The sequence below is a fragment of the Ahaetulla prasina genome, chromosome 16 (assembly GCF_028640845.1).
Source record: "Ahaetulla prasina isolate Xishuangbanna chromosome 16, ASM2864084v1, whole genome shotgun sequence".
Classification (NCBI taxonomy): Eukaryota; Metazoa; Chordata; class Lepidosauria; order Squamata; family Colubridae; genus Ahaetulla; species Ahaetulla prasina.
Window position 1 is genome coordinate 4,295,782 of NC_080554.1, and position 24,352 is coordinate 4,320,133.

The window sequence follows — 24,352 nt, forward strand, 5'->3', positions numbered from 1 at the left end:
CATCTGGCTAAGATGACACGATAAGCTAGGCAAAAAATGCAAAATCCAGCCTATTACCTCTCGTTGGCTGACATGACGGGTGGATCAAAAGGCCAAATGCCAAACCCAGCCCCCCCCTCCCCCCCAAAATCTGCCCGGGTGACTTGATAAGCGAAGGAGGCCCAAAATGCCAAACCCAACCCAAAACACCTGGCCGGGCTGACTTTGATGGTTGGGTGATGCTCCCCAAAACTCCCAGCATCCCAAGACCAAGCCACACCGCCCTTGCCATGATCTCCCCCCCCCACATCCTCCCGTCTTGATGGAGCCCTTTCATCTTGGAAGCCAAATTGTGAAAAGCCCAAAAACGCAGCAGAAGCCGCGGCGTCTTTATTTATTTTATTTTATTTTGTCACAACAATATATGTAGGTATCATACAAAAAGATTATATAGTAAATAAACACATATATGGGTAAATATAAGAAGGTATAAGCATATATATAGGAAGAAGAAAAGAAAAACAATAGGACAGGAACGGTAGGCACGTTTGTGCGCTTATGCACGCCCCTTATGGTCCTCTTAGGAATGGGGTGAGGTCAATAGTAGAAAGTTTTTGGTTAAAGCTTTTAGGATTATGGGAAGAGACCACAGAGTCAGGTAAAGTATTCCAAGCACTGATGATTCTGTTACAGAAGTCATATTTTCTGCAATCTAGATTAAAGCGGTTGACATTAAGTTTAAATCTATTGGTTGCTCTTGTATTATTGCAATTAAAGCTGAAGTAGTCTTTAACAGGAAGGACATTACAATAGATGATTCTATGAGTTAAACTTAGGTCTTGTCGAAGGCGACGGAGTTCCAAGTTTTCTAAGCCTAGGATTTCAAGTCTGGTGGGATAAGGTATTTTGTTGTTTTCAGAGGAATGGAGAACTCTTCTTGTAAAATATTTCTGGACACGTTCAATTGTATTGATGTCAGAGATGTGGTGAGGGTTCCAAACAGGCGAGCTGTATTCTAGAATTGGTCTAGCAAATGTTTTATATGCTCTGGTTAGTAGTGTAGTGTTCATCTTGGAAGCCAAATTGGGAAAAGCCCAAAAACGCAGCAGAAGCCGCGGCGTCTTCCTTCCTTCCTTCCCTTTTTTTTTTTTGGTTGCTTTTGCGTTTTTGCGCACCGCTGCGTTTTTACGCGCGGTGGCTTCTTTTTCTCTCCAACCTTCGGCCGCTGCGGGCGGGGAATCCCGAGCTGGGCGGGACAAATTCGGGGCCGGCCTTCCCTTGCCCGCCCTCCCGTGGGTCTGCCCGCCCTTCCCTCCTTCGCCCTTCCCCTCCCTGCCGGCTGCTCTTGGGCCTCGCGCGGTTCCTTTAAGAATCGGCCTACGTGGCACAGCCCAAGCGAAAGGCAAGGCAGCAAAAAAAAAAAAAGGCGAGCGCAAAAAGCGGCTCCACCACTTCCTTGGGCAATCGCGGCGGGGGCGGCAGCAGCAAGAGCAGCTCTCCAAAGAAGCCGGGGGGGTGGCGGCCGCCTATAAATTCCCAGCAGGATTTTCCATCCACCCCCCCTCCCTCCCTCCAAGAAAAAAAATAAAAATAAAATAATAAAACCCAACCATGGGGCAAAACGACCTGATGGGCAGCGCTGAAGATTTTGCAGATCAGGTGAGTTTTTTATTTATTGATTTATTTTGCTTTTCTATAAAATGGGGGGGTCGGGGGTCGGAGAGGGGGTTCCAAAGTGGGGAGGCTTTCTGGATACTTTTGGGGGGGGGGTTTGGCCCAAGAGACGTGATTTGGGGGGTGCTATGGGAGTTTGTTTCTCTCTCTCTCTCTCTCTCTCTCCCACCCCACCCCTTCCCTTCTCGTTTCATTTCCATTGATCGTTTTTGGTTCTTTTGGTTTTTTGGGTCCTGGAATTGAAAAGGATTGATTTGTGGATTTGTGGGAAAGGATTTGTGTCCATTTCTTAGCTGGCTTGTAACAATGATCTTCTGCAACAAAATAAATAAATAAACAAAGCAAAACAGAAAAAAAAAAAGAAACACTACGGAAAGCAAGAAAAGTCTAGGTCCCTTTGGGGAGGGAGGGAGGGAAGGGAAGGGAAGGGAAGGGCGTGGGGCGCATGGCTCTCCCCCCCTCTATCAGAACTGAGCCTGCTTTTGGGGAGGGGGGCAGCCAGGCAGTTGCCCCATCTCTCTCTCTCTGGAGAGCTGAATGGGCAGATTGGGTGAACAAAAGGCTCCCTTTTTTAAAAAAGAAAAAAAGGAAGAAGAAAGGATGGATTTTTTATTTTCCTTGCCATCTTTGGGGAAAAAAATAGGCCCACGCCGAAGCGTGTACGTTAACCGTGATTGCTGAATAAGCTTGGGTTTAGCCTGGCACACACACACACACACTTAGTCGTAAACCACGGCTTGGCAAAATGCACGCCGGTTCTTTGACAAAATGGTAGATCCGGCCTAACAGAGGGGTGTGTGGTGTGTGTGTTTGTGTGTGTGTGTGTGGTGGGGGTGTTGGACGTTTGTCTTCCTTCACCTTTCTGTAGCACTGACGAATGGGGTTCACTGCCTAGGATTTAACCTAGTTTGATGTAGGTTGGTTTGCTTTTTTTCCTCCTGTGCCCATTTTATTTTATTTTTTTGTTGTTGGATGCTTTGGGTCCTTGCTCCAACATGGGGAGCATGGGGATGGGGACGATGGATAATCCTCGAATTAACCATCACAATTGAGACCGGAATGTCTGTTCCTAAGCATGTGACTCAGGCCTGATTTTTACAACCTTTTTTTTTTTTTCAATTTGGCCACGTTCGTTAAGTGAATCGTTTGGTTGCTAAGCGAATTTGGCTTCCCCGTGTTGATTTTGTTTCTGGGAAGCATAAAAAAAAAAAAAGCGGGGTTCACACAACCCTGGGGTGCTCCCTCTGGGGTAAATACATGCCAGCTGCCAAGCACTTGAATTTTTTCAAACAGCTGTGGGGAATGCTGCAAGGGTCGTAAGTGCGAGAACCGATCCTAGTTCACTTTTTTCCGTGCCGTGGTTATTTCAGACGGCCACTGAACGAATGGTTGTAAGCAGCGGTGGGATTCAGCCAGTTCGCACCACTTCGGGAGAACCGGTGGTTAACTTTCTGAGCCGTTTGGTGAACTGCTTGTTGGAAGAAATCATTAGGGCAGAGAACCGGTTATTAAATTATTTGAATCCTACCACTGGTTGTAAATTGTGGGGCTGCTCAAAGCTGCAGTCTGGCGTGTTTTGAAAATGCTTGATGGAGGAAGAGTTGATTTTATTTATTTTAATTTTCTTGGAGGACACCAAAAAAAACCCCCAAAACTGGTCAGGCTGTTTAGAGATGTTGCTTTCATTACGACACTGGCTCAGCTTAAGATCCCGCAGATAGAACCGCGTTGTAGAAGACACGTCCTCGTCTTACGACCACAACGGAGCCACAAATTTCTGTCGTTTAGTGAGACGCTTGTTAAAGCGGGTTTTGCTCCATTTTATGGCCTTTCTTGCCCCAGTTGGTAAGTGAATCAATGCAGCTGTTAACATTAGCACGTTTGTTAAGTGAATCTAGCTTCCCCATTGATTGGCATAATAGTGTTATTAATTTTAAATTGGGTTTTTATTGTCTTAGGGTTTTTTAAATTTTTAAATTTTAATATTGGCCTTTTGTAATTTGCTTAGTTTTAAATCTTGGTTTTAAATTGTATGTATATCAACTTTTTATCTCTGGCTCCCTGAGTCCTTCGGGAGAAGGGCGGTATAAAAATTTAATAAATAATAATAAATAATAATAATTTCACTTGTCAGACGGTCGCAAAAGGGGAACACACTTGTCCCTGGGACACTACAGCCATCATAAATATGAGTCAGTTGTCAAGCATCCGAATCTAAATCCCGTAAGCCACGGTCATAAGTATGAAAAACGGTCATAAGTCACTTTTGTTCCGTGCCGTCGTTACTTTGAACGGTCACTAAAGGAAGTACTGTAATTCGAGGACTTCCTTGCGCTCTTTGCTTGGTAAAGATTAGTCTTAGTTCTTTAATATATATATCATATTGTGCTTGAGTAGATAAGCTGACGCGATCCAAAGCAAGGATTTAAAAAAAACAAAAACAACTTCCTACTTAAGTCTTCTCTCTGGGAATGAATGAATGAGAATCGTCAGTTGCTTCGTCCCATCTTTTTTGATGGATCGTCTGGGTGCAATTTCCCGCAACCTTCCCATGATGTGCATGGCTAATTTATCATGTTGGCTAGTTTAGAGAACTGTGAGTTAGCCCTTCTTTAAACTTCGGGGGGGGGGGCTGCCCCAAAGAAGAGGGAGTCAAGCTATTTTCCAAAGCCCCTGAAGGCAGGACAAGAAGCAACGGGTGGAAAGTCATCAAGGAAAGAAGCAACTTAGAACTAAGGAGAAATTCCCTGATAATTAGAACAATTAATCAGCGGAACAACTTGCCTCCAGAAGTTGTGAATGCTCCAACACTGGAAGTTTTAAAGAAGATGTTAGATAACCATTTGTCTGAAGTGGTGTAGGGTTTCCTCCCTGGGCAGGGGGTTGGACTAGAAGGCCTCCAAGGTCCCTTCCAAAACTGTTATTCTCTTCTCTTCTCTTCTCTTCTCTTCTCTTCTCTTCTCTTCTCTTCTCTTCTCTTCTATTCTATTCTATTCTATTCTATTCTATTCTATTCTATTGCTGTGTTATCTTTTTCCCCCCACAATCCTTATGAGCAGGACAAAAAGTTAGGTCACGTTGCCTTTTTTTCTTTTTTCTTTGAAAAAGTATTCAGCTGCTGTTAAAAAGTAAACAGGAACCTTGGAAAACATAAAGGTTTGGTCAACAGTTGGCAAAAAGAGCCTTGCCAATAATCTTTGACCATGGAAAGGATCCAAAAGGTGTCTTGGCTGGTCTATTTATCCTAAGCTATAATTTTTTAAAAAACAAAAACAAAACGACCCTACCATTTTTCAGAATACGATATGAACTGGATTTGGGGAGTCCTTGGCGCTCTCTGAGATTGGTAGTTTCGTTGCAGACGCTTCACTACCCAGCTAGGTAACATCATCAGTGTTGTGTGATGATGGTTGGGGATAATGAAACGTCTTTAAGAAAACCACCAAGCTCAGAGACTACTAAGGACCCCACAGTTGTTGTTGTCGTCCTCCCCTCCCTCCCCAAATCCTACTCCTTTCTAGAACTGATGATGTAATGAAATATCTACAAGAAAACAACCAAGCTCAGAGAGGAGGATCCCACAATTCTCTTCCTCCCCCTCCTCTTTTTCTTCCTCCTCCTTCTCCTCTCCACACACCTCACTCCCTTCGAGCATTGATGACGTTACCTAGCTGGATCATGAAACGTCTTTTTTTTAAAAAAAGCACCAAGCTCAGAGAGCACCAACTGTTCGACCCCCCAGCTGCAGATATTCTCTTCTGTTGATAAACTGGGTTTATTTCATTAGCGACGTAGAGTCTGACTCAGCAAGCGACACCGTTGTGACCAGGATCACCTTGTCCCATTCCATGAGTTGGTTCGTTGTTCGCACAACATTCCGAGCCACTAAACATTCATAGAAAAAGATAACTTTCAATAAATCCATGAGCTGGGTTGTCTTCTCATAGCAAACCACAACTGCACTAAACCCAACATGTGAAGCCACAAAAAAAACAAAACACCCGTCACAACAAACCACGATCCCGCCTTTCGGTTCTTCTCCTCTTCCCTTTGTTATGAACAAGTTTGCTGTTGTTTGTTCTTTCCTCTCTAGACCTCTGTTTACCTTGCTAGCGCCACATCTCCGATAGAGACCACCTGGAGCTGCCTAGGATCATATTTGGCCATAACGTGGACAGATTCATTGATCATTAATCAATTGATTTGCCGTAGCCATTTCATTGAAGCTTCCCCCTGGACTCCGACAACTGCCCGACCTTAGGACCTTTCGCCGCGAACTTAAAACCTATTTGTTTCATCTTGCTGGACTGGCTTAATTTTTAAACTTTTAAATGGATTTATTGGGGTTTTTAAATTTTAGTGATTTTATAGGGAGTAATTGTATTTTAGCTTGGCCAATTGAATAAGCTTTTTAGGGGTAGTTTTTAATTATTGTATGGGTTTGTTTTGTACTTTAACTGGCTGTTCACCGCCCTGAGTCCTTCGGGAGAAGGGCGGTCTATAAATTAAATTATTATTATTATTATTATTATTATTATTATTATTATTATTATTATTATTATTATTATTATTATTATTATTATTATTATTATTATTATTATTGGCAGCCAAAGAAGAACCAGCTGCTTTGAAACCCGCCTTTAAAAACAAACAATTCAATAATTACATGCCACGACTTGGCGACAACCCAACGCAGGGTCTATGTTGCTAATTCAGTGGATTTTGTCCGTTTTAGGACCTTTCCCACCAGGGTTGTGAAGAAAGCCACAAGGTTATTAAGTGAATTTGGCTTCCCTGCTGACTTGGCTCATCGAGGCAAAGAGGGAAATCACGTAACCCCGGGGAACGTCGAAACCGTCGTAAATATGAGTTGCCAAGCGTCTGGATTTTTGATCGCCGGACCACTGGGGGATGCTGCAAGGGTTATAAGGGTGGAGGAAAAAAATCACTTTTTTCAGCGCCCTTGTCACTGAATGAACCGTTGTAAGTTGAGGACTTTATTAGTTGGATTTACTCAATAATTTTTGCTTCCGGTTGCCTCTGAGGAGGCTCTCTACAGTTCTTCCCAGGTGCAGAGAAGTTTCCGTTTTTCTACTAAGCTTATCTGACAACTATAGATGGTTCCGCTGATAGGAAACCTCCTTCAGTTCTGTTGTAAAATCAAAATATGTTCCTCAGTGTTTCAACGTTCGCGCGATAGTGAGATGGGCGGAATATAAATTTAGTCAAGAAATAAAATGTAACATCTTTGGGTTGGTCCAGAGTCAGTAATTCTGGGATTTGAGCTTGCAAGGTTCTTATCTGTATAATTTTACCTGTATAATTATCTGGATGTTTGGGGGCTCCCAAATCTTGGGGGTGCTTTTCAGGAAGGCGATGCTTTCTGATTAGAGACAGTGACTTCTTTGGAAATAAGGGGGTATATGAAAAGTTTACGATTTGGGAGGGATCTCATCTTGATTTTAAATAGAGGGATTGATCGCTCGTAGGTAGTTATAACCATTCGTTTACGGATTGAATAGAATAGAATAACAGAGTTGGAAGGGACCTTGGAGGCCTTCTAGTCCAACCCCCTGCCCAGGCAGGAAACCTTACACCACTTCAGACAAATGGTTATCCAACATCTTCTTAAAAACTTCCAGTGTTGGAGCATTTACAACTTCTGGAGGCAAGTTGTTCCACTGGTTAATTGTTCTCACTGTCAGGACATTTCTCCTTAGTATTATTATTATTATTATTATTATTATTATTATTATTATTATTATTATTATTATTATTATTATTTATTTATTTATTTATTTATTTATTTATTTATTTATTTATTTATTTATTTATTTATTTATTTATATATATATATATATATATATATATCCCGCCCTTCTCAGAAGACTCAGGGCGGCTTACACTAAGTTGCTTCTCTCCTTGATTAGTTTTCACCCATTGCTTCTTGTTCTACCCTCAGGTGCTTTGGAGAATAGCTTGACTCCCTCTTCTTTGTGGCAACCTCTGAGATATTGGAACACTGCTATCATCTCTCCCCTAGTCTTTCTTTTTATTAAACTAGACATACCCAGTTCCTGCAACCGTTCTTCATATGTTTTAGTCTCCAGTCCCCTAATCATCTTTGTTGCTCTTCTCTGCATTCTTTCTAGAGTCTCAATATCTTTTTTACATCGTGGCGACCAAAACTGGATGCAGTATTCCAAGTGTGGCCTTACCAAGGCCTTATAAAGTGGTATTAACACTTCACGTGATCTTGATTCTATCCCTCTGTTTATGAAGCCCAGAACTGTGTTGGCTTTTTGGGCAGCTGCTGCACACGGCTGGCTCATATCTAAATGGTTGTCCACTAGGACTCCAAGATCCCTCTCACAGGTACTGCTATTGAGCAAGGGACCACATATCCGGTACCTGTGCGTTTTGGTTTTTCTTGCCTAAATGTGGAACCTTACTTTTTTCACCCATGAATTTTCATTTTGTTAGCTAGCGCCCAAAGTTACAGTGGCGCTGAAAAAGATGAGTTATGCTCAGTGCTCACACTTACAACCGTCATAGGATTCCCCACAGTCATACGATCAAAATTCAGGTGCTTAGCAACCGTTGTTTATTCACATCTCAGGGGTCACGTGATTGCCATCGGCAACCTCCCCAAGCCAGCTTCCTAACAAACCAAGTCGGTGGGGAAAGTCAAGTTCGTTTAACGACCGTCTGATTTGCTTAACAACTGCGGTGCTTCGCTTAACAGGCCGTGGCAAGGAGGACATCATTCGGGCGCTACTCATACTAACCATTTTCCTTAGCAGTGGAAATCTCAGCCTGTTGTGGTTATAAGTCGAAGACATCTTGGTTTTATTGATTTGGACCAGAGACTGATTTCAACTCTCTTTATTAACCAGATTCTCAAATACGTTGGTCCAGAATTAGAAACTAGATAGAAGAGATAAGTGGTCAGAAGCCAGAGACGTTTTTACTAGGGATATTAAACAGAGCTTACAGTAAAGAAACTCAACATTTGATATTACATATAATTATTGCTGCAAGGATTGTCTACGCACAGTTCTGGAAAAATGAAAAGGGCCGTGATAGCTCAGGCTGTTAGAAGCCTGTTATTAGAACACAGCAGCCTGCAATTACTGCAGGTTCAAGCCCGGCCCGAGGTTGACTCAGCCTTCCATCCTTTATAAGGTAGGTAAAATGAGGACCCAGATTGTTGTGGGGGCAATAAGTTGACTTTGTAAAAAATATACAAATAGAATGAGACTATTGCCTTATACACTGTAAGCCGCCCTGAGTCTTCGGAGAAGGGCGGGATATAAATGTAAATAAATAAAATAAATAAATAAAAATAAATAAATAAAAAGTACCAACAGAGGAAGAAATAATCAAGAAAATTCTGGACTGTGCGGAGATGGATAAATTAACGAAAGAAATAAAAGGAAAGGAAGAGACAGAATGCTATCAAATATGGACCAAGTGGCACGATTGGTTAGAGAATAGGAAAAGTAAATATGAGTAAATGATGGAGAAGAGAAGATGATAAATGTATAAAATATTGTAAATGAATAAAACTAGATATAAAGGGACGATAAAGATAAAAGATAAGAAAAAAGGAGGGAGAAAATGGGGAAATACATAAAGCCGAAAGTATGTGGAACGAAACCGACATGTAAATAGAAAACAGATATTATGTGTTTGTGTTATATATGTTCATATGTTATATTTATTTATTTATTTATTAAATTTCTATACCGCCCTTCTCCCGAAGGACTCAGGGCCTTATTTAAAACACATAAATACACAATATAAATCCCAGATTTTAAAATGCATTTAAAACGAAATATTTAAACAGGCCAAATTAACTAAAACGGTCATAGACCGATATAAAACCCTTAAAATTTAAAATTATAAATAGATTTAATACTTTAAAATTAAGTTCAAATTTAATTAAAATTAAAAGCCGCCGAGAGATCTAACAGGACCAGGACAGAGGAACATCCCCTGTCCCGAGCCCTCCAGAGGTCATCCACCAATGCGACCAAAGCCGTCTCGGTGCTGTAACCAGGTCTGAAGCCAGACTGGAACGGGTCTAGAAAGACAGTTTCCTCCAGGTATTGGGGAAGCTGATATATGTGTTGCTGTAGTAAAATTAATTAAAAATTTGGGTATATAACCAGATATACCAAGAAAACATGCATTACGTCTTTTCTTCCACTCTCTCCTTATGGAGTCACTGAATAATTAGTCTGATTTTTGCTAGGCACAGAGTTCCTTGTTGTGTTTTCTCCTTGCCGAAAATCTTTTTCGGCTACTTTTACTTCTGCCGTCTGAGGTTTTGGGAGGCATGATCCACCGTGTAAGGGGTTTTCTTTCTTGGTTGTGTGTATGTGTGTGTGTGTGTGTGTGTGTGTTATAATCATAAGGGCTAGAAACTTGTCCCTTTAAAAACAAGCCAACCCTTAAACCTAATTTAAAATAATTTAATTTAAAATGGATTTTTTCCCGCCCCCTCTTGTCCGTCTCTTGGCCTCCATCTTTGTCTTCATTAACCTCTTCGGGCAATTAACTCGAGGCTTCCTCGGATCCGATTTGGATTCTTCGAAGAAAATTGAAAGGATTGGCCATCCAAATGCAATATCGAGAGATTTTTTGCTTATCCTTCTCCTCCTCCTTCCCTCCATCCCTCTCTCCTTTATCTTACCTTCTATTCCTCCCTCCCTTTTCTTTCTTTCTTTCTTTCTTTCTTTCTTTCTTTCTTTCTTTCTTTCTTTCTTTCTTTCTTTCCTTCCTTCCTTCCTTCCTTCCTTCCTTCCTTCCTTCCTTCCTTCCTTCCTTCCTTCCTTCCTTCCTTCCTTCCTTTCTTTCTTTCTTTCTTTCTTTCTTTCTTTCTTTCTTTCTTTCTTTCTTTCTTTCTTGGTTGTATGATATTTCCCTTGTTTGGCATCCGAGCTACTCCAATCTTCTGATAATATATCCTTTCTTTTCGATTTCTTTTCTGTTTTACCCAATCCATCGTTTCATAATTGTACATTTGTATCTATGATCTTCTCTTCTTCGTTCCCATGTAACGTTTTCCTTTCACTCCCTCCGATCCTTTCCTGATGTTTTTTTTGGGGGGGGGCGGTTTCTATCTTAGAAGGACGTGGAGCAAAATGGGGATCTTGCTTCTCGCCCCTTCTTTTACCTCTCTTCTTTTTCCCTCTTGTGCCAGTTCCTGCGGGTGACGAAACAGTACCTTCCTCACGTGGCCCGGCTCTGTCTGATCAGCACCTTCTTGGAAGACGGGATTCGCATGTGGTTCCAGTGGAGTGAGCAAAGGGACTACATCGACACCACATGGAACTGCGGCTATATCCTGGCCTCCATCTTTGTCTTCATTAACCTCTTCGGGCAATTAAGTAAGTGACCCACGGGGTTCGGGGTAGACAACAGACGGATTTCTTGAGCGGGGAGGTGGGGGCGATTAGGAATTGGAACCAAGAAGCTGGAGCTCACGAGATCACTTTAGGTGTTGGCTTTGTATTTTTACAAATAATTCAAGGTGGAACATATCTGAAACGCCTTTCTCTTCCTGTTTTCCCCACAAAAACAACCCTGCGAGTTGTGGGCTGAGAGCGAATGGCTGGCCCAAAGTCACCCAGCTGGGTTTCATGACTAAAGTGGGACTAGAACTCACTGCCTCCTGGTGATTGGCCCAAAGCCACCAAACTGGCTTTCGTGACTAAGGTGGGACTAGAACTCACTGTCTCTTGGTGATTGGCCCAAAGTCGCCCAGCCAGCTTTCATGACTAAGATGGGTCTAGAACTCCCCATCTCCTGGTGATTGACTCAAAGTCACCCAACTGGCTTTCGTGACTAAGATGGGTCTAGAACTCCCCATCTCCTGGTGATTGACTCAAAGTCACCCAACTGGCTTTCGTGACTAAGGTGGGACTAGAACTCCCCATCTCCTGGTGATTGACTCAAAGTCACCCAACTGGCTTTCATGACTAAGGTGGGACTAGAACTCACCGTCTCCTGGTGATTGGCTCAAAGCCACCAAACTGGCTTTCATTACTAAGGTGGGACTAGAACTCACTGTCTCTTGGTGATTGGCCCAAAGTCACCCAACTGGCTTTCATGACTAAGATGGGACTAGAACTCACCGCCTCCTGGTGATTGGCCCTGTTGCCCAGCTGGCTTTCATGCCTTAGATGGGACTAGAACTTCATTCTCCTGGTGATTGGCTCAGTCACCCACCCAGCTTCCATGCTGAAAATGGAACTAGAACTCACCGGTTTCCGGTGATTGGCCCGAAGTCACGGCTATGGCAGGACTTGAACTCCTGATCTCCTGCTTTCTAGCCTGGTGCCTTAACGTTAGATCGAGCTGGCTCTTGTTTCATCATCATGTTGGGTTTGGCTCAAGAGAGTGGACAGCTTGCGGGGTGGAGAACATCTACTGATATTTTTATTGGTAGGTATGGACTGCCATGGACAGAGTCAATGGACAGTTGAATCTATGACAGTTTGTTTGTTTTCTCCCTCAAAATAATGGGGGAAACTTCTTGACAGTTCTGGTCAAAAGCTCTCAAAGAAGAGCTTTGGAGAACCAAGTTGCTTGGATGGTTTTGAAAAAATATGGGCCAGTTGGTGGAGGACAGGTCCATCCATGGTTAGCCATGTTCTCTCCAGAGTCCAGGTTACCTCTGAGTTGGTTCAACCTGATTCCAGACTCTGGATGCTGGAGAACGTCAACAGCAGATCTTTCTGGAGACCTCTAGCTGACTCTTCTCAAGACACAAATGTTGCGTTAGGTTGTATTTTAGGGGGGAGCCCGATTCATTTAACAACCATGTGACTAGCTTAACAACCACAGTAACTCTCTAAACCCCTGCGGCAAGGAAGGTGGTAAAACAGGCCAAAACCCACTTAACAAACAGCGATGGAAATCTTGGGGCTCCGTTGCGGTCATAAGTCGAGGACTTACCTGCATTGTCTTACATTTTTTTCTTCTTCTTTTTTTTTTTTTCCTAGCCGGTTGCATTCTTGTGCTGAGCAGGAATTTTGTTCAATATGCCTGCTTTGGATTATTCGGAATTATTGCATTACAGGTAAGAAAGCTTGTGAATGTCTCCCTTCCAAAACCTACTGCAGAAAAAAAAACAGACGGAATTTTCTGTAAGGGATTGAAATGGGGGCTCTGAACAGAAGGGGGGAATATTTTCCAGGTTTGCCTCATATCTCTCTCTCTTTCTCTGTCTCTCCCCGACTTCTAGACAATAGCATACAGCATTTTATGGGACTTGAAGTTTTTGATGAGGTAAGTCTCATTTTGCGTTACTTCACAAACCTATTTGTTTAGAACTCCTTGCGGACGGATCTGGTATCACCAGGTCAAAAAAGATAAATAAATGAAAGTCAACAGAGAGTCGGCGTTAACTTTTTTGCAGATGAACTCGTAAATCTTTCCCGCAGCAAATGAATGGAATGGAATGGAATGGAATGGAATATAGAAAGTGGAATGGAATAGAATAGAATAGAATAGAATAGAATAGAATAGAATAGAATAGAATAGAATAGAATAGAATAGAATAGAATAGAATAGAATAGAATAGAATAGATGGAATGGAAATAGAATAGAATAGAATAGATGGAATGGAAATAGAATAGAATAGAAGGTGGAATGGAATGAAAGAATAGAATAGAATAGAAGGTGGAATAGTATAGAATAGAATATGGAATGGAATGGAATGGAATGGAATGGAATAGAATAGAATAGAATAGAATAGAATAGAATAGAATAGAATAGAATAGAATAGAATAGAAAATGGAATGGAATGGAATGGTATGGTATGGTATGGTATGGTATGGTATGGTATGGTTAGAAGTAGTGTAGAGTAGAGTAGAACAGAACAGAATAGGGAATGGAATGGAATAGAATAGGAATAGGAATAGGAGTAGAATAGAAGGTGGAGTGGAATGAAAGAATAGAATAGAATAGAATGTGGAATAGAATAGAATAGAATAGAATATGGAATGGAATGGAATGGAATGGTTAGAAGTAGAGTAGAGTAGAGTAGAACAGAACAGAATAGGGAATGGAATGGAATGGAATGGAATGGAATGGAATAGAACAGAACAGAACAGAACAGAACAGAACAGGGAATGGAATGGAATAGAATAGGAATAGGAATAGGAATAGGAATAGAATAGAAGGTGGAGTGGAATGAAAGAATAGAATAGAATAGAATGTGGAATAGAATAGAATAGAATAGAATTTTTTATTGGCCAAGTGTGATTGGACACACAAGGAATTTGTCTTGGTGCATAAGCTCTCAGTGTACATAAACGAAAAGATATGTTCATCGGTACAACATTTACAACACAAATGATGGTCAATAGAATAGAATAACAGAGTTGGAAGGGACCTTGGAGGTCTTCTAGTCCAACCCCCGGCTTAGGCAGGAAACCCTACACCACTTCAGACAAATGGTTATCCAACGTCGTCTTCAAATATTGAGGAAAATTTTGTGACATCATAAAGCTTTTCTCACTTACTGGTCAGCAATAGACACGGTTTCTGAAATGGAAGGTATATTTTTTCCAGCTGAGTTTTCTCTCCAGATTTTTTTCCCCCCTGCATTGGGAGAAAGTTAATTCATTTTTTTAAAGTTCAAATGATCCTACAACATAACTACCGTTGGGATCAGCTGGTCAGCTCATTTTCTTTTCTTTTTTTTTTTCTCCTTTTTTTGACAGTTCCACAATTCAAGATAGGTCCTTCGTCAACTTAGTATAATGTATTATGGATCGGGGTTTTTTTTTTCTCCATTTTAACGCAGGCTCCATCAATGGAGCAATATTTATTTAATGATTGGCATCCCCGCCTTAATTTCCCCGTTCCTCTGACTTGCTAATGTCCGACTCTGAAGGCTCCGGAGGCAGCACATAACTCCCAGATGGCCCTGACCCTCTCTCTGCCTCCGACGCAGAGCCCTCGTCCGAGCCTTCCCCAGACTCCAGGATTGGCCCACGTTCCTCCCCAACCTCCTCACGGTCCGACTCTGCTGCCAGCTCCGCAGGCCGCCCTTGGACCATAACAGGACTAGAACTCATTGTCTCCTGGTGATTGGCCCAAAGTCACCCAGCTAGCTTTCATGCCTAAGGCAGGACTAGAACTCACCGTCTCCTGGTGATTGGCTCAAACTCACCCAGCTAGCTTTCATGCCTAAGGCAGGACTAGAACTCATTGTCTCCTGGTGATTGGCCCAAAGTCACTCAGCTAGCTTTCATGCCTAAGGCAGGTCTAGAACTCACCGTCTCCTGGTGATTGGCCCAAAGTCACCCAGCTAGCTTTCATGCCTAAGGCAGGTCTAGAACTCACCGTCTCCTGGTGATTGGCCCAAAGTCACCCAGCTGGCTTTCATGCCGAAGGCGACACTAGAACTCACCGTCGCCCAGTTTCTAGCCTGGCGCCTTAACACCCAGACCAAACTGGCTCTTTAAATTCACTCGCTTGCCTGTCAAATTTACAGTCCTTTAAAATGGCGCCCAAAGGTGACAGGGAACCTCCGAATGACGCAGAATGCGGACTTGAAATATTTTCAACTCGGTTGACATTGGTGTGAAGATTTTGCAAATTTGGTTGTGCCAAGACATTCCGATTTGGACGGACACACGCATTTTGGGGTGGGGGCGTGTGTTTCTTTTTCCTCTTTCCTTCCTGCAGAAATCTTGCCCTAGGAGGGGGCTTACTACTGCTGTTGGCGGAGTCTCGGTCGGAAGGAAAAAGCATGTTTGCCGGGGTACCAACCATGAGGGAAAGCTCCCCGAAGCAATACATGCAGCTGGGAGGACGTGTGCTTCTAGTCCTTATGTTTATGACCCTCCTGCATTTAGATGTTAGTTTCTTTTCGGTAAGTGCCTTAACGTCATTGAACGCACGTATTTCCTCGGCTTCTGTCATGCTGCATCTGGAAGCTGGCAAGTGTTCTGACCCGGTTCCCCAAACACGACCAACCCTCTGACGTGAACTCAGAGATTCCTTTAATTAGGAGCGCCGGCAGCCACGGCAAATAAATTTTATCTCTCACCGCAGGCTAACAAGTCTGTCCGGCAGAGGAGATGAATAGTGGTCTGCCACACCTATTCATCTCCGCCCCCTGCCTTTTATCCCCAGAGCTAGGGTGGGGCTTCGCTAGCAGCGGTGGCTCTTCCGTCCCAAGGACCGGCCCATAGATTTCCACTGCTCTCCTCTCCTCTGCCTTCTGTGCATCCACGCATCAGGCACTGGACCCAGCTATTCCTTGCCTTCCTCATCAACCACTTCCAGACCTGTCTGAGGGCTGATAGACAGCCCAGGCTCCAACCCTCTCTCTCTCTCTCTCTCTCTCTGCCAGTTCCATTCCCTCTTTCCCCTCGGAGCTCTCAGGTTGCCTTGATGCTGGCCCTGACTCCCACGCGTCCTCCTCCTTTTCTGATTTGGCTGCTGGAGGGGCCGGTGGCCGACAACAAAGGGAGGGAAGGTTTGCTGAGTTTAGCTGGGTTTCTGCCTAGCTCTCATTCACGGTCTGTTCTCCCCGGTTGTCGCAGATCCTGCAGAACATGGTGGGCACAGCGTTGATCATCCTGGTGGCCATCGGGTTCAAAACTAAGCTGGCGGCCTTGACTTTGGTCATCTGGCTCTTTGCCATCAACCTGTATTTCAACGCTTTCTGGACTGTCCCAACCTACAAGCCCATGCACGACTTCCTGAAATACGACTTCTTCCAAACCATGTCGGTCATCGGAGGCCTCCTTCTCGTAGTGGCCCTGGGTCCCGGCGGTGTCTCCATGGACGAGAAGAAGAAGGAATGGTAGAGAAGAACGAAGGAGGAGGAGGAGGAGGAGGGGAAAAAAGCAACACAGCATCTCAGCATCTGGGAACTGACTCTTAAAAAAGTTTTGGGAATTAAAAACCAAACAAAACTGGCCTCTCTTTTTTTTTGGTTTTCTCTCCCTTTTTAAAGGCGCCATCTCTTTCACGTTTCGTTTTTTTTTTTTAAAAAAAAGTTGTTTTCGTTCACGACTGCGCTGATAATCCGATTCCTGTTGCTGGATGATTCTTCATTCAAGAAAGTTTTGGGGTTTTTTTTCTTTCTCACGCACGCGGGGGCGGTTTTCCCCTCCTGTCATCTCCTGAAAAAATTGGAATGGAGCAGCAGCTGGCTTGGCTGAGTCTCTGCCACGGTTAAATTTCTTTTTTGACAACCGTTTTTGTTTCGTTGTTTTTGGGTTTTTTTAAAAAAAAAAAAATTTAAAACTACTGTGATCCGATAAACCTTGCTGTGTACTTGTCAGTGTGTCGGGTGTTCCATCTTACCTTTTCGGTTTTGACGCTCAAGTTGTAATTAAAACGAAGTCGCATCCCAGACGGAGAATAGGCCACATCCAAGCTATAAATCTTAACGGTTACTCCAGATGAGTTAAAAAGAGAATTGTTACACGATCGCAGCACTTGAAAAAATATTCATTCTGTGACAAGTAAGAGCAAAATCGGGATCTTTTCCAGCTGCTTTTTAACTTGGGGTGTGTGTGTGTATGTGTATTTCCCGCAACAAATGAATCGTATAAAGGTATTCCTTGACTTACGGACACAATTCAGCCACACATTTGTTGCTAAGCGAGAGAGTTAAGTCAGAGGTGGGCTTCGCATAATTTGAATTGAAAATGGGAGAGCGTACCTGCACACTGCGTCAAAAACACGGCAATTGTATAGGACGGGATAGCTACACTTGTGCGCCTTGCGCAAATGCACGCTGCGTTAAAGACACAGCGATTGTGTAAGACGGGATAGCGCCGGGGTGGGTCCATCCGCTGGCCGTAACTACTGGTTTTCCCGAGCCGGTTGAATCCCACCCCTGAGTTAAGTGAATTTTGCCCCATTTTACGTCCTTCCTTGCCACAGTTGCTAAGTGAATGACTGCAGTTATGTAGAAACACGGTCGTTAAGTGAACCTGGATTCCGCCCTTGTCGGGTTGCAAAAAGGAGATCGCATGACCCTGGAACACTGCAACCGTCATAAATATGATTCAATACCCCCGTGTCTAAATTTCGATCACGTGACTGTGGGAAATGCTTGTAAAATGGGGCAAAACTCACTTAATAAATGTCTCACTGAGCAACGTAAGTTTTAGCCACAATTGTGGTTGTAAGTTGAGGATTGCCTATAATTGATCTCTCGCTTCAGCGTTCCTTGGAGACCTTTCACTGCTCCAAACATTTTTTACTGCACAACAGTTTCCAAACCTCTAATCTGATTGTACTAGAAGGCAGAGCTGGGATGTTAAAACTGAAAATATTTTGTGGCGCCCTTTTCCAAGTTCAAGGTCAAACACACAACTTAAGCAGTTGCTGTTTTGGTTAAGGTGGACTCTTGTTTATCACAATTTCCCACCAAAATTCTCTTTCTAAGGAATCCATTCCTAGAAAAATAAGTATTATTTGGCCTGCAGTTACTCACTGCTTAGAAACGAGCAGATTTAGAAATTTGGAGTTCTAGCATAACTCTATTTCCTCGTGGCAATTCTACCCCTGACTGTCGGGTGAAGAATTTCAGAAACGCAGTAGAGTTTTGAACAACTTTATATAAATGAAGTACAATGACATGTATACAATCCCCCCTCACCTCCCCCCCCCCCAAAAGGACCATAGTTAAATAAAATGCAAGATGTTTGAGTTCTGAGGATAGTCTTCTCGCCACACTAAACAAACTGCGGCTTGATCCAACAGAAAGACTCGGTTCCTGTTAATTGCTCTTCCGAAGCTTTTTAGATTTTCTGTTCCACTTCTTAAATTTCTTCTTGTGAGGGCCGACTTGTTTCTGGACCGACCAGGAGAGAGAGAGGGGAAAAAAGGCAGACGGTTAAGTGAAAATTTGTAGAGAAATTGTTTTTAAACAAAAGTTTCTAGGCCTCATGAGCACGGGGCAAAGACTTACTAACTGGGATTTGGCAATCGGAGTCTAATACTTTTATATGTTCCTGAGGAAAAAGCCCTCAGTAAATGTTTAGAATTATGCACTATCCATGCTCAGCTGGTTTTTAAAAAGGAAACCACGGGAATGACTGTGCCAGAATCATCTTACTACCAAAAATATTACCTTCTATTTAACCCGAGTGCTCCTGGGAATATAAAAAAGGGTTATATAAATTCTGCAAACCCGGTGTTGTGACCCAGGTTCCTGGACATGGACTCCTGGACTCAGATGATTCAGAAAGTGAAGGAGAAGACCTGGCAAGGCATGCTTCTCTTGGGCCCTCTCCCTCCCTGGCACCCACTCAAAGGGAGGAGGAGGGGCCGGCAAGGCTTGATTCTCCCTAGCCTTCTGATTTGGCAACGCCCCAAGAACAGTTTTGGAGTGATGCAAGACTGCGCAGACGTGACCGGCGCGCGCAGCAGAAGAAGCGTTGGGACAAAGCCAAGGAATGATGGTCATGCAGTGACATCTGCAGAAACTATAAATAGGAGGCGGGACTTCCTGGTTTTTTGTCTTGGACAAAGCAATGAATTTGCGCGGGCAAACTGTATCAATGGAGGGAAGAATATATTCGTGAGTAATTCTGGCCTTATCTATAATTTTCTTGTTATCTCCAGAGACTTGGCAGGCCCGTGGGTAGACGTGGCCAGGACATTTATCTATGTAAATTAAATTAGAAGAGAAGGCCTTTGACTGACTCTTTGTTGGGAGTATTGGGGGAGGGAAACAGAACACCCGGGATTGTATCAACAGCGAACAGTGTCTTGTCTAAGAATGAATGCGTGAAGAATTGGAAAACAGCGATGACTTTTAATATTATAAGTGGCATTAATCGGGTGAAGGAATGGGACTATCCCCAAATTTCTAACAGGTCAGAAACGGATGCAATGTAAGTCAGGGATTAAAAGGAGCCAAGCTTAGCGCACGTGCAACTCCTCTAAATCTTAACCTGACCTAGCAAAATGGTTAATCCACGAACACAACCACCACAAACGTCAAAAGCTTCAGGTTTACCTTTCTCCTTTTCGTGGCTGGCTGTGAATCGACCTCCATCGTTTCGGCCCGGCTGCCATTTGCCACCACTGGCCTCGCAGTCTCTTCGTCGCTGTCGCTCATAGGTTCGTCGTGGGTCTCCTTGCCTGTGGCGTTTTTCCTTGGGAACAGCTCAGCTTTGAAAATAAAGCGTTAAAACGTTGATGTTTAAACATGAAGCATTAAGGGGGAGAGGGGGAAAAAAACCCCCTTAAAATCAACACCAGAACCTTCCTTATAAATTCTGCCTCCAGAAACCAGGCCCGGTGGCATATGCCTAAAAGCAGAGTTATGATTTTAGAAGACAGCTAAACTATGTCTGATGAATAAGCTGCCGTTCCCCACGAGGTGGATAAAAATTGACGGGTTTTTAATTATTATTATTTTTTTTAAATGGGATTTTTTGAACTTTTGCCAAGAAAGGCCTTTGGCAGTTTGCCTAATTAAGACCAAGGTTGGTGATAAGACTGAGGAATTGCGTTGGGAGGAATTTGCTTCGATTTCGATTTGGACCACGCTGAGAATGAGTTTCATTCTCAGCTCTACTAATAAAGTTTGTTTTTAAACTGACTCGAGTTTCCTGCTACTTACTTGGGCCTGGGTCACAACAAAGACCGGCTAAGGCTTAGCTTTCATCCGGATGTCCTTTCGGCCTTCTAGCTCACTTACCTGGGTACAAATCACTCAGGCTGTCGTCAGTTTCATTGCCCCCTTCGTCGCTGGCGGAAGGTTCCCAGAATGCTCCCCTGGGCTTCGCTCTCCTTTCGCAAAGACCGTTGTCCGTTTCTTTCTGTCGCCGTCGCCGTTTCTGCAAGAGACAAGCCGGGACGTATTCCAGCCCTTCTTTCTGACATTCTTCATCTGTAAAGAGGAGAGAGAGAAGGATCCCAATCAAGAAAGATTTCTGTTCTTCCTTTTCAAAATCTTCAATGCTAAGTAGAACCTGTCTGCCTGGGGCAGTCTATCCTGTAAGCATCCCTTGCCTCCTTTTCTCCCCTTGGAGGAAAGTTTGATTTTCCCCCTCCCCTGTGCCATCAAGGATCGGAGCACGTGATCTGCCCACCTCCTGGGGTAGGTTAACAGGCACGCAAACCGAGTTGGGAGGGACCTTGGAGGTCATCCAGTCCAACCTCTTGCTCACGCAGGAAATATCTACTAGGGATTCGAACTGCCGAACTGCCGGCCTTTCTGATCGACAAGCTCATCGTCTTAGCCACTGAGCCGCCTAGTCAGGCATTAGGTTGAGGAAGAAGAGGAAGTCAGGTTGAGGACGAAGAGGGAAGAAAGGAACCGTTTTCAGGAAAGGCAGATGAAAAGAAAAACCACTCCCGGGCCAACTCACATCGTCGAAGCGCCTTCTGATAACGCCGGCCTCGGACGTGGCGGAGAAGATGCTCCGGGATCTTATTGAGATGACGCAGGGTGAGTTTGCAGAATAGCTGATTCCTAGGAAAAAGGGGAAAAAGTCGGTGGAAAGGAAGGAAGGAAAGGAAGAAAAGGAAGGAAGGAAAGGAAGGAAGGGAGGAAGGAAAGGGAGGAAGGAAATGAAGAAAAGGAAAGGAAGAAAAGGGAAGGAAGGAAGGAAAGGAAGGGAGGAAGGAAAGGAAGGAAGGGGGAAAGGAAAGGAAAGAAGGAAGGAAGGAAGGAAGGAAAGGAAGGGGGAAAGGAAAGGGAAGAAGGAAGGAAGGAAAGGAAAGAAGGGAAGGAAGGAAGGAAAGGAAGGAAGGAAGGAAGGAAAGGAAGGAAAGAAGGGAAAGAAGGAAGGAAAGGAAGGAAGAAAGAAAAGGAAGAAGGAAGGAAGGAAAGGAAAGAAGAGAAGGAAGGAAGGAAGGAATTTTTATCTATGAAAAAGATTGAATATTAAATGAATACAGGTAGTCCTCAACTTACGACCACAATTGAGCCCAAAATTTATGTTACGAAGTGAGAAATTTGTTAAGTGAGTTTATAAACGTTTTTTTTTATTTTATTTTATATTGTTTATACATGGTTGTTAAGGGAACCTGGCTTTCCCCACGATTTTGCTTGCCAGCAGGTTCCAAAGGGGATCATACGACCCCGGGAAACCGCGGCCATCATAAATATGAGCCAGTTGCCGAGCATCCGAATGTTAAATCATTCGGAATGGGGATGTTGCAACGGTCTGGTGAAAAATAGTCAAAAGTCACTTTTTTTCCCCCAGCTCGGTTGTAACTTTGAACGGTCAGTAAACAAACTGTCGTAAATCGAGGACTACCTTGTACAGGCTTCCAGGCTTCCACTAACTTTCTAATCTGGCTGGGATTTTTGCAAATTGTGGCGTGTAACTCAAGGGGAAGGAAGAAATTGTCGATTTCTGCGCATTACGGTATCCAATCCTCCCACAAATCTATCCCACAAACTTTGTAACATGGCTTGCTGGTTTTGAGCTAAACACGCCGCACAAAGAAACCACCATTTGAGCTAAACCACGGTTGAGCCCAATGCACAAACTCAGCCATTAGCCCTGCTGGGACGCCGTGTGCGAAACACAACGTACGGGTTTTTGGTGCTCGGCACGATGTGAGGTTCGTACTCGCTGTAGTCCAAAACCGCGGAGGTCTTGCTCATACGCAGGTATTTCTTCCCGGCTGTAAAAGCTTGGAGTTCGGGCAAGCGGCAAGGTAGCTCATGGCCAGTCAACGTGCAGCGGATCTGGAAAAGAAAAGCAGGCTGAATAAAGGCCAATTCGAATGGAAGCCGTGTCGTTTGGGCAAAAATCCGTCTGGGATTTCTGGGTGGTGGCCCATCCAGGTGTCCATCGACCCAGATATCTTGAGCTTTGGAGACCAGCTGAAGCAGGCCAGGTGCTGCCAAACCAATATATAACAGATTAACAGAGTTGGAAGGGACTTTATAGGTCATCTAATCCAAACCCCGGTCAAGCAGGAGACCCTAACACCATTTCTGACCGACGGCAGTCCATTTTCTTCTTGAAAGCTTCCAGTGATGAAGCTTCCACAACTTCTAGTGGCAAGCTGTTCCATTGGTTGATTGGTCTCACTGTCAGGAAATTCCTTATTTCCAGGTTGAATCTCTCCTTGATCAGTTTCCATCCGTTATTTCTTGTCTGGCCTTCAGGTGCTTTGGAAAATAGCTTGACCCCCTTCCTGTCTGTGGCAGCCCCTCAAATATTGGACGACGGCTATCACGTCTCCCCTGGTCCTTCTCAAGAGTTGGCTGCCTAAGCACAGACCAATTCAAATGGAATTTCCCAGCACGGTCAATTGTCCATCCTGGGATTTCTCAGTGGTCTCCCATTCATTTGTCCGGCTTTTTTTTAATTTTTATTATTTTAAACTTCGGAGGCTGGACAAGGTGGATGCTGCCAAGTCAACTCAAGAGAAACCTGCCGAAGCCGAAACCAAACCCAAATGCAACCTTCCAGTTTGGTCAACTGCCTACCCTGGGATTTTGGAGTGGTCTCCCCTCCACTATCAGCATCAGTTCCAGCACCCCAGCCTTCTCCAGCATCAAGAGCCCAGAGAGGCAGACCAGGTGCCGCCAAGCCAACGCATCCTCAAGGACAGCCCGCGTGATTCGAATGGAACTTTCCAGCTGGGTCCACCCCTGTGTGATTTCCGCGTGGTCTCCCATCCACCCAGTCCAGCTGTGTTTTTGAGCTTTGGAGGCTGGCTGTACAAGGCAGGGCAGGTGGCCGACAAGCCGACACGCCCTCAAGAACAGCCTGCCTAAGCCAAGACTTAATTCAAGCTGAATTTTTTTCCACTTTGGCCCAGCCCTGTGGGGGGGTTTCTGAGTGGTCTCCCATCCACAGAGCTGTTTTTGAGCTTCTGAAGCTGGACAAAACAGGGCACGTGCTTGCTGACAAGCCCGATTCAAAGGGAGGTTTCCCAGCTTGGGCAAACCTCCCCCCCCTCCACACTCCCTTGGGATTTCGGCGGGGTCTCCCATCCATCAGTCCAGCTGTTTTCAAGCTTTGGAGGCTACACAAGGTAGGGCAGGTGCCGCCAAGCCAACACGCCCTCAAGAACAGCCTGCCTAAGCCAAGACTTAATTCAAGCTGAATTTTTTTCCACTTTGGCCCAGCCCTGGGGGGGGGGGGGGTTCTGAGTGGTCTCCCATCCACAGAGCTGTTTTTGAGCTGCTGAAGCTGGACAAAGCAGGGAAGGTGCCGACAAGCAGTTGCTGACGAGCCCGATTCAAAGGGAGGTTTCCCAGCTTGGGCAAACCCCACCACTCCCTTGGGATTTCCGCGTGGTCTCCCATCCCAGCCGTTTTGAGCTTGGAGGGGCGGGGGGGGGGGACAAGGCAGGTAGGCACGTCAGATGCTGCCAATCCAACCTCTCCCCCCAACACCCGCCTCCCCTAAGCCGAAAGGCCAATCCGCGCGCGACTTTCCCGCTTTGGGGATTTCCGCGTGGTCTCCCATCCACCAGCCCAGCCGAGCTCCGCAGAATCCGGGAACGAACGGGCGGGGGGGGGGCACCGATCGTCACCTTTTTCCCCGGAGGGAGGACTCGCAAGCTCGGGTGCCCCTGCAGGAACCGCTCCAGCTCGGAGGGGAGCGGCAGCAGCGACGACGATCCCGCCTCGCCGCTTTCTCCTTCTCGCCCGCTCGGCCCGTCGGCCATGTTTCCGCGCCACCGGAAGTCGCGGCGGCGCGACCCGGAAGTGACCTCCCGTTTGACC

The 24,352-nt window shown here is 44.6% G+C and overlaps 2 protein-coding genes across 2 annotated transcripts; one reads left to right on the forward strand and one right to left on the reverse strand.

The window, feature by feature from the left end:
* The first annotated feature begins 1,359 nt into the window (after positions 1-1,359).
* On the forward strand, positions 1,360-16,962 carry SURF4 (surfeit 4). The gene is made up of 6 exons (XM_058159515.1): positions 1,360-1,638; positions 10,862-11,048; positions 12,666-12,742; positions 12,908-12,951; positions 15,361-15,547; positions 16,224-16,962. Exons 1-6 carry the CDS (start codon positions 1,591-1,593, stop codon positions 16,488-16,490), a joined length of 810 nt encoding a protein of 269 aa, XP_058015498.1. The 5' UTR covers positions 1,360-1,590; the 3' UTR covers positions 16,491-16,962.
* A 1,359-nt stretch (positions 16,963-18,321) lies between these two features.
* Positions 18,322-24,334, reverse strand: SURF2 (surfeit 2). Its single transcript, XM_058159514.1, has 6 exons — positions 24,160-24,334; positions 22,200-22,354; positions 21,024-21,127; positions 20,351-20,542; positions 19,664-19,818; positions 18,322-18,493 (listed from the first exon to the last, which is right to left on the reverse strand). Exons 1-6 carry the CDS (start codon positions 24,292-24,294, stop codon positions 18,419-18,421), a joined length of 816 nt encoding a protein of 271 aa, XP_058015497.1. The 5' UTR covers positions 24,295-24,334; the 3' UTR covers positions 18,322-18,418.
* Between the last annotated feature and the right edge of the window lie 18 nt (positions 24,335-24,352).

Excerpts from the sequence above, each read along its gene's own strand:
- SURF4 (XM_058159515.1), top strand. The coding sequence starts at position 1,591 with ATGGGGCAAAACGACCTGATGGGCAGCGCTGAAGATTTTGCAGATCAG. Across the intron at positions 12,743-12,907 it reads TCGGAATTATTGCATTACAG|ACAATAGCATACAGCATTTT; the intron begins GTAAGAAAGCTT and ends CCCGACTTCTAG. Across the intron at positions 12,952-15,360 it reads GACTTGAAGTTTTTGATGAG|AAATCTTGCCCTAGGAGGGG; the intron begins GTAAGTCTCATT and ends TCCTTCCTGCAG.
- SURF2 (XM_058159514.1), bottom strand. The coding sequence starts at position 24,294 with ATGGCCGACGGGCCGAGCGGGCGAGAAGGAGAAAGCGGCGAGGCGGGA. Across the intron at positions 22,355-24,159 it reads TCCTCCCTCCGGGGAAAAAG|ATCCGCTGCACGTTGACTGG; the intron begins GTGACGATCGGT and ends TTTCTTTTCCAG. Across the intron at positions 18,494-19,663 it reads CAGCCACGAAAAGGAGAAAG|AAACAAGTCGGCCCTCACAA; the intron begins GTAAACCTGAAG and ends TGGTCGGTCCAG.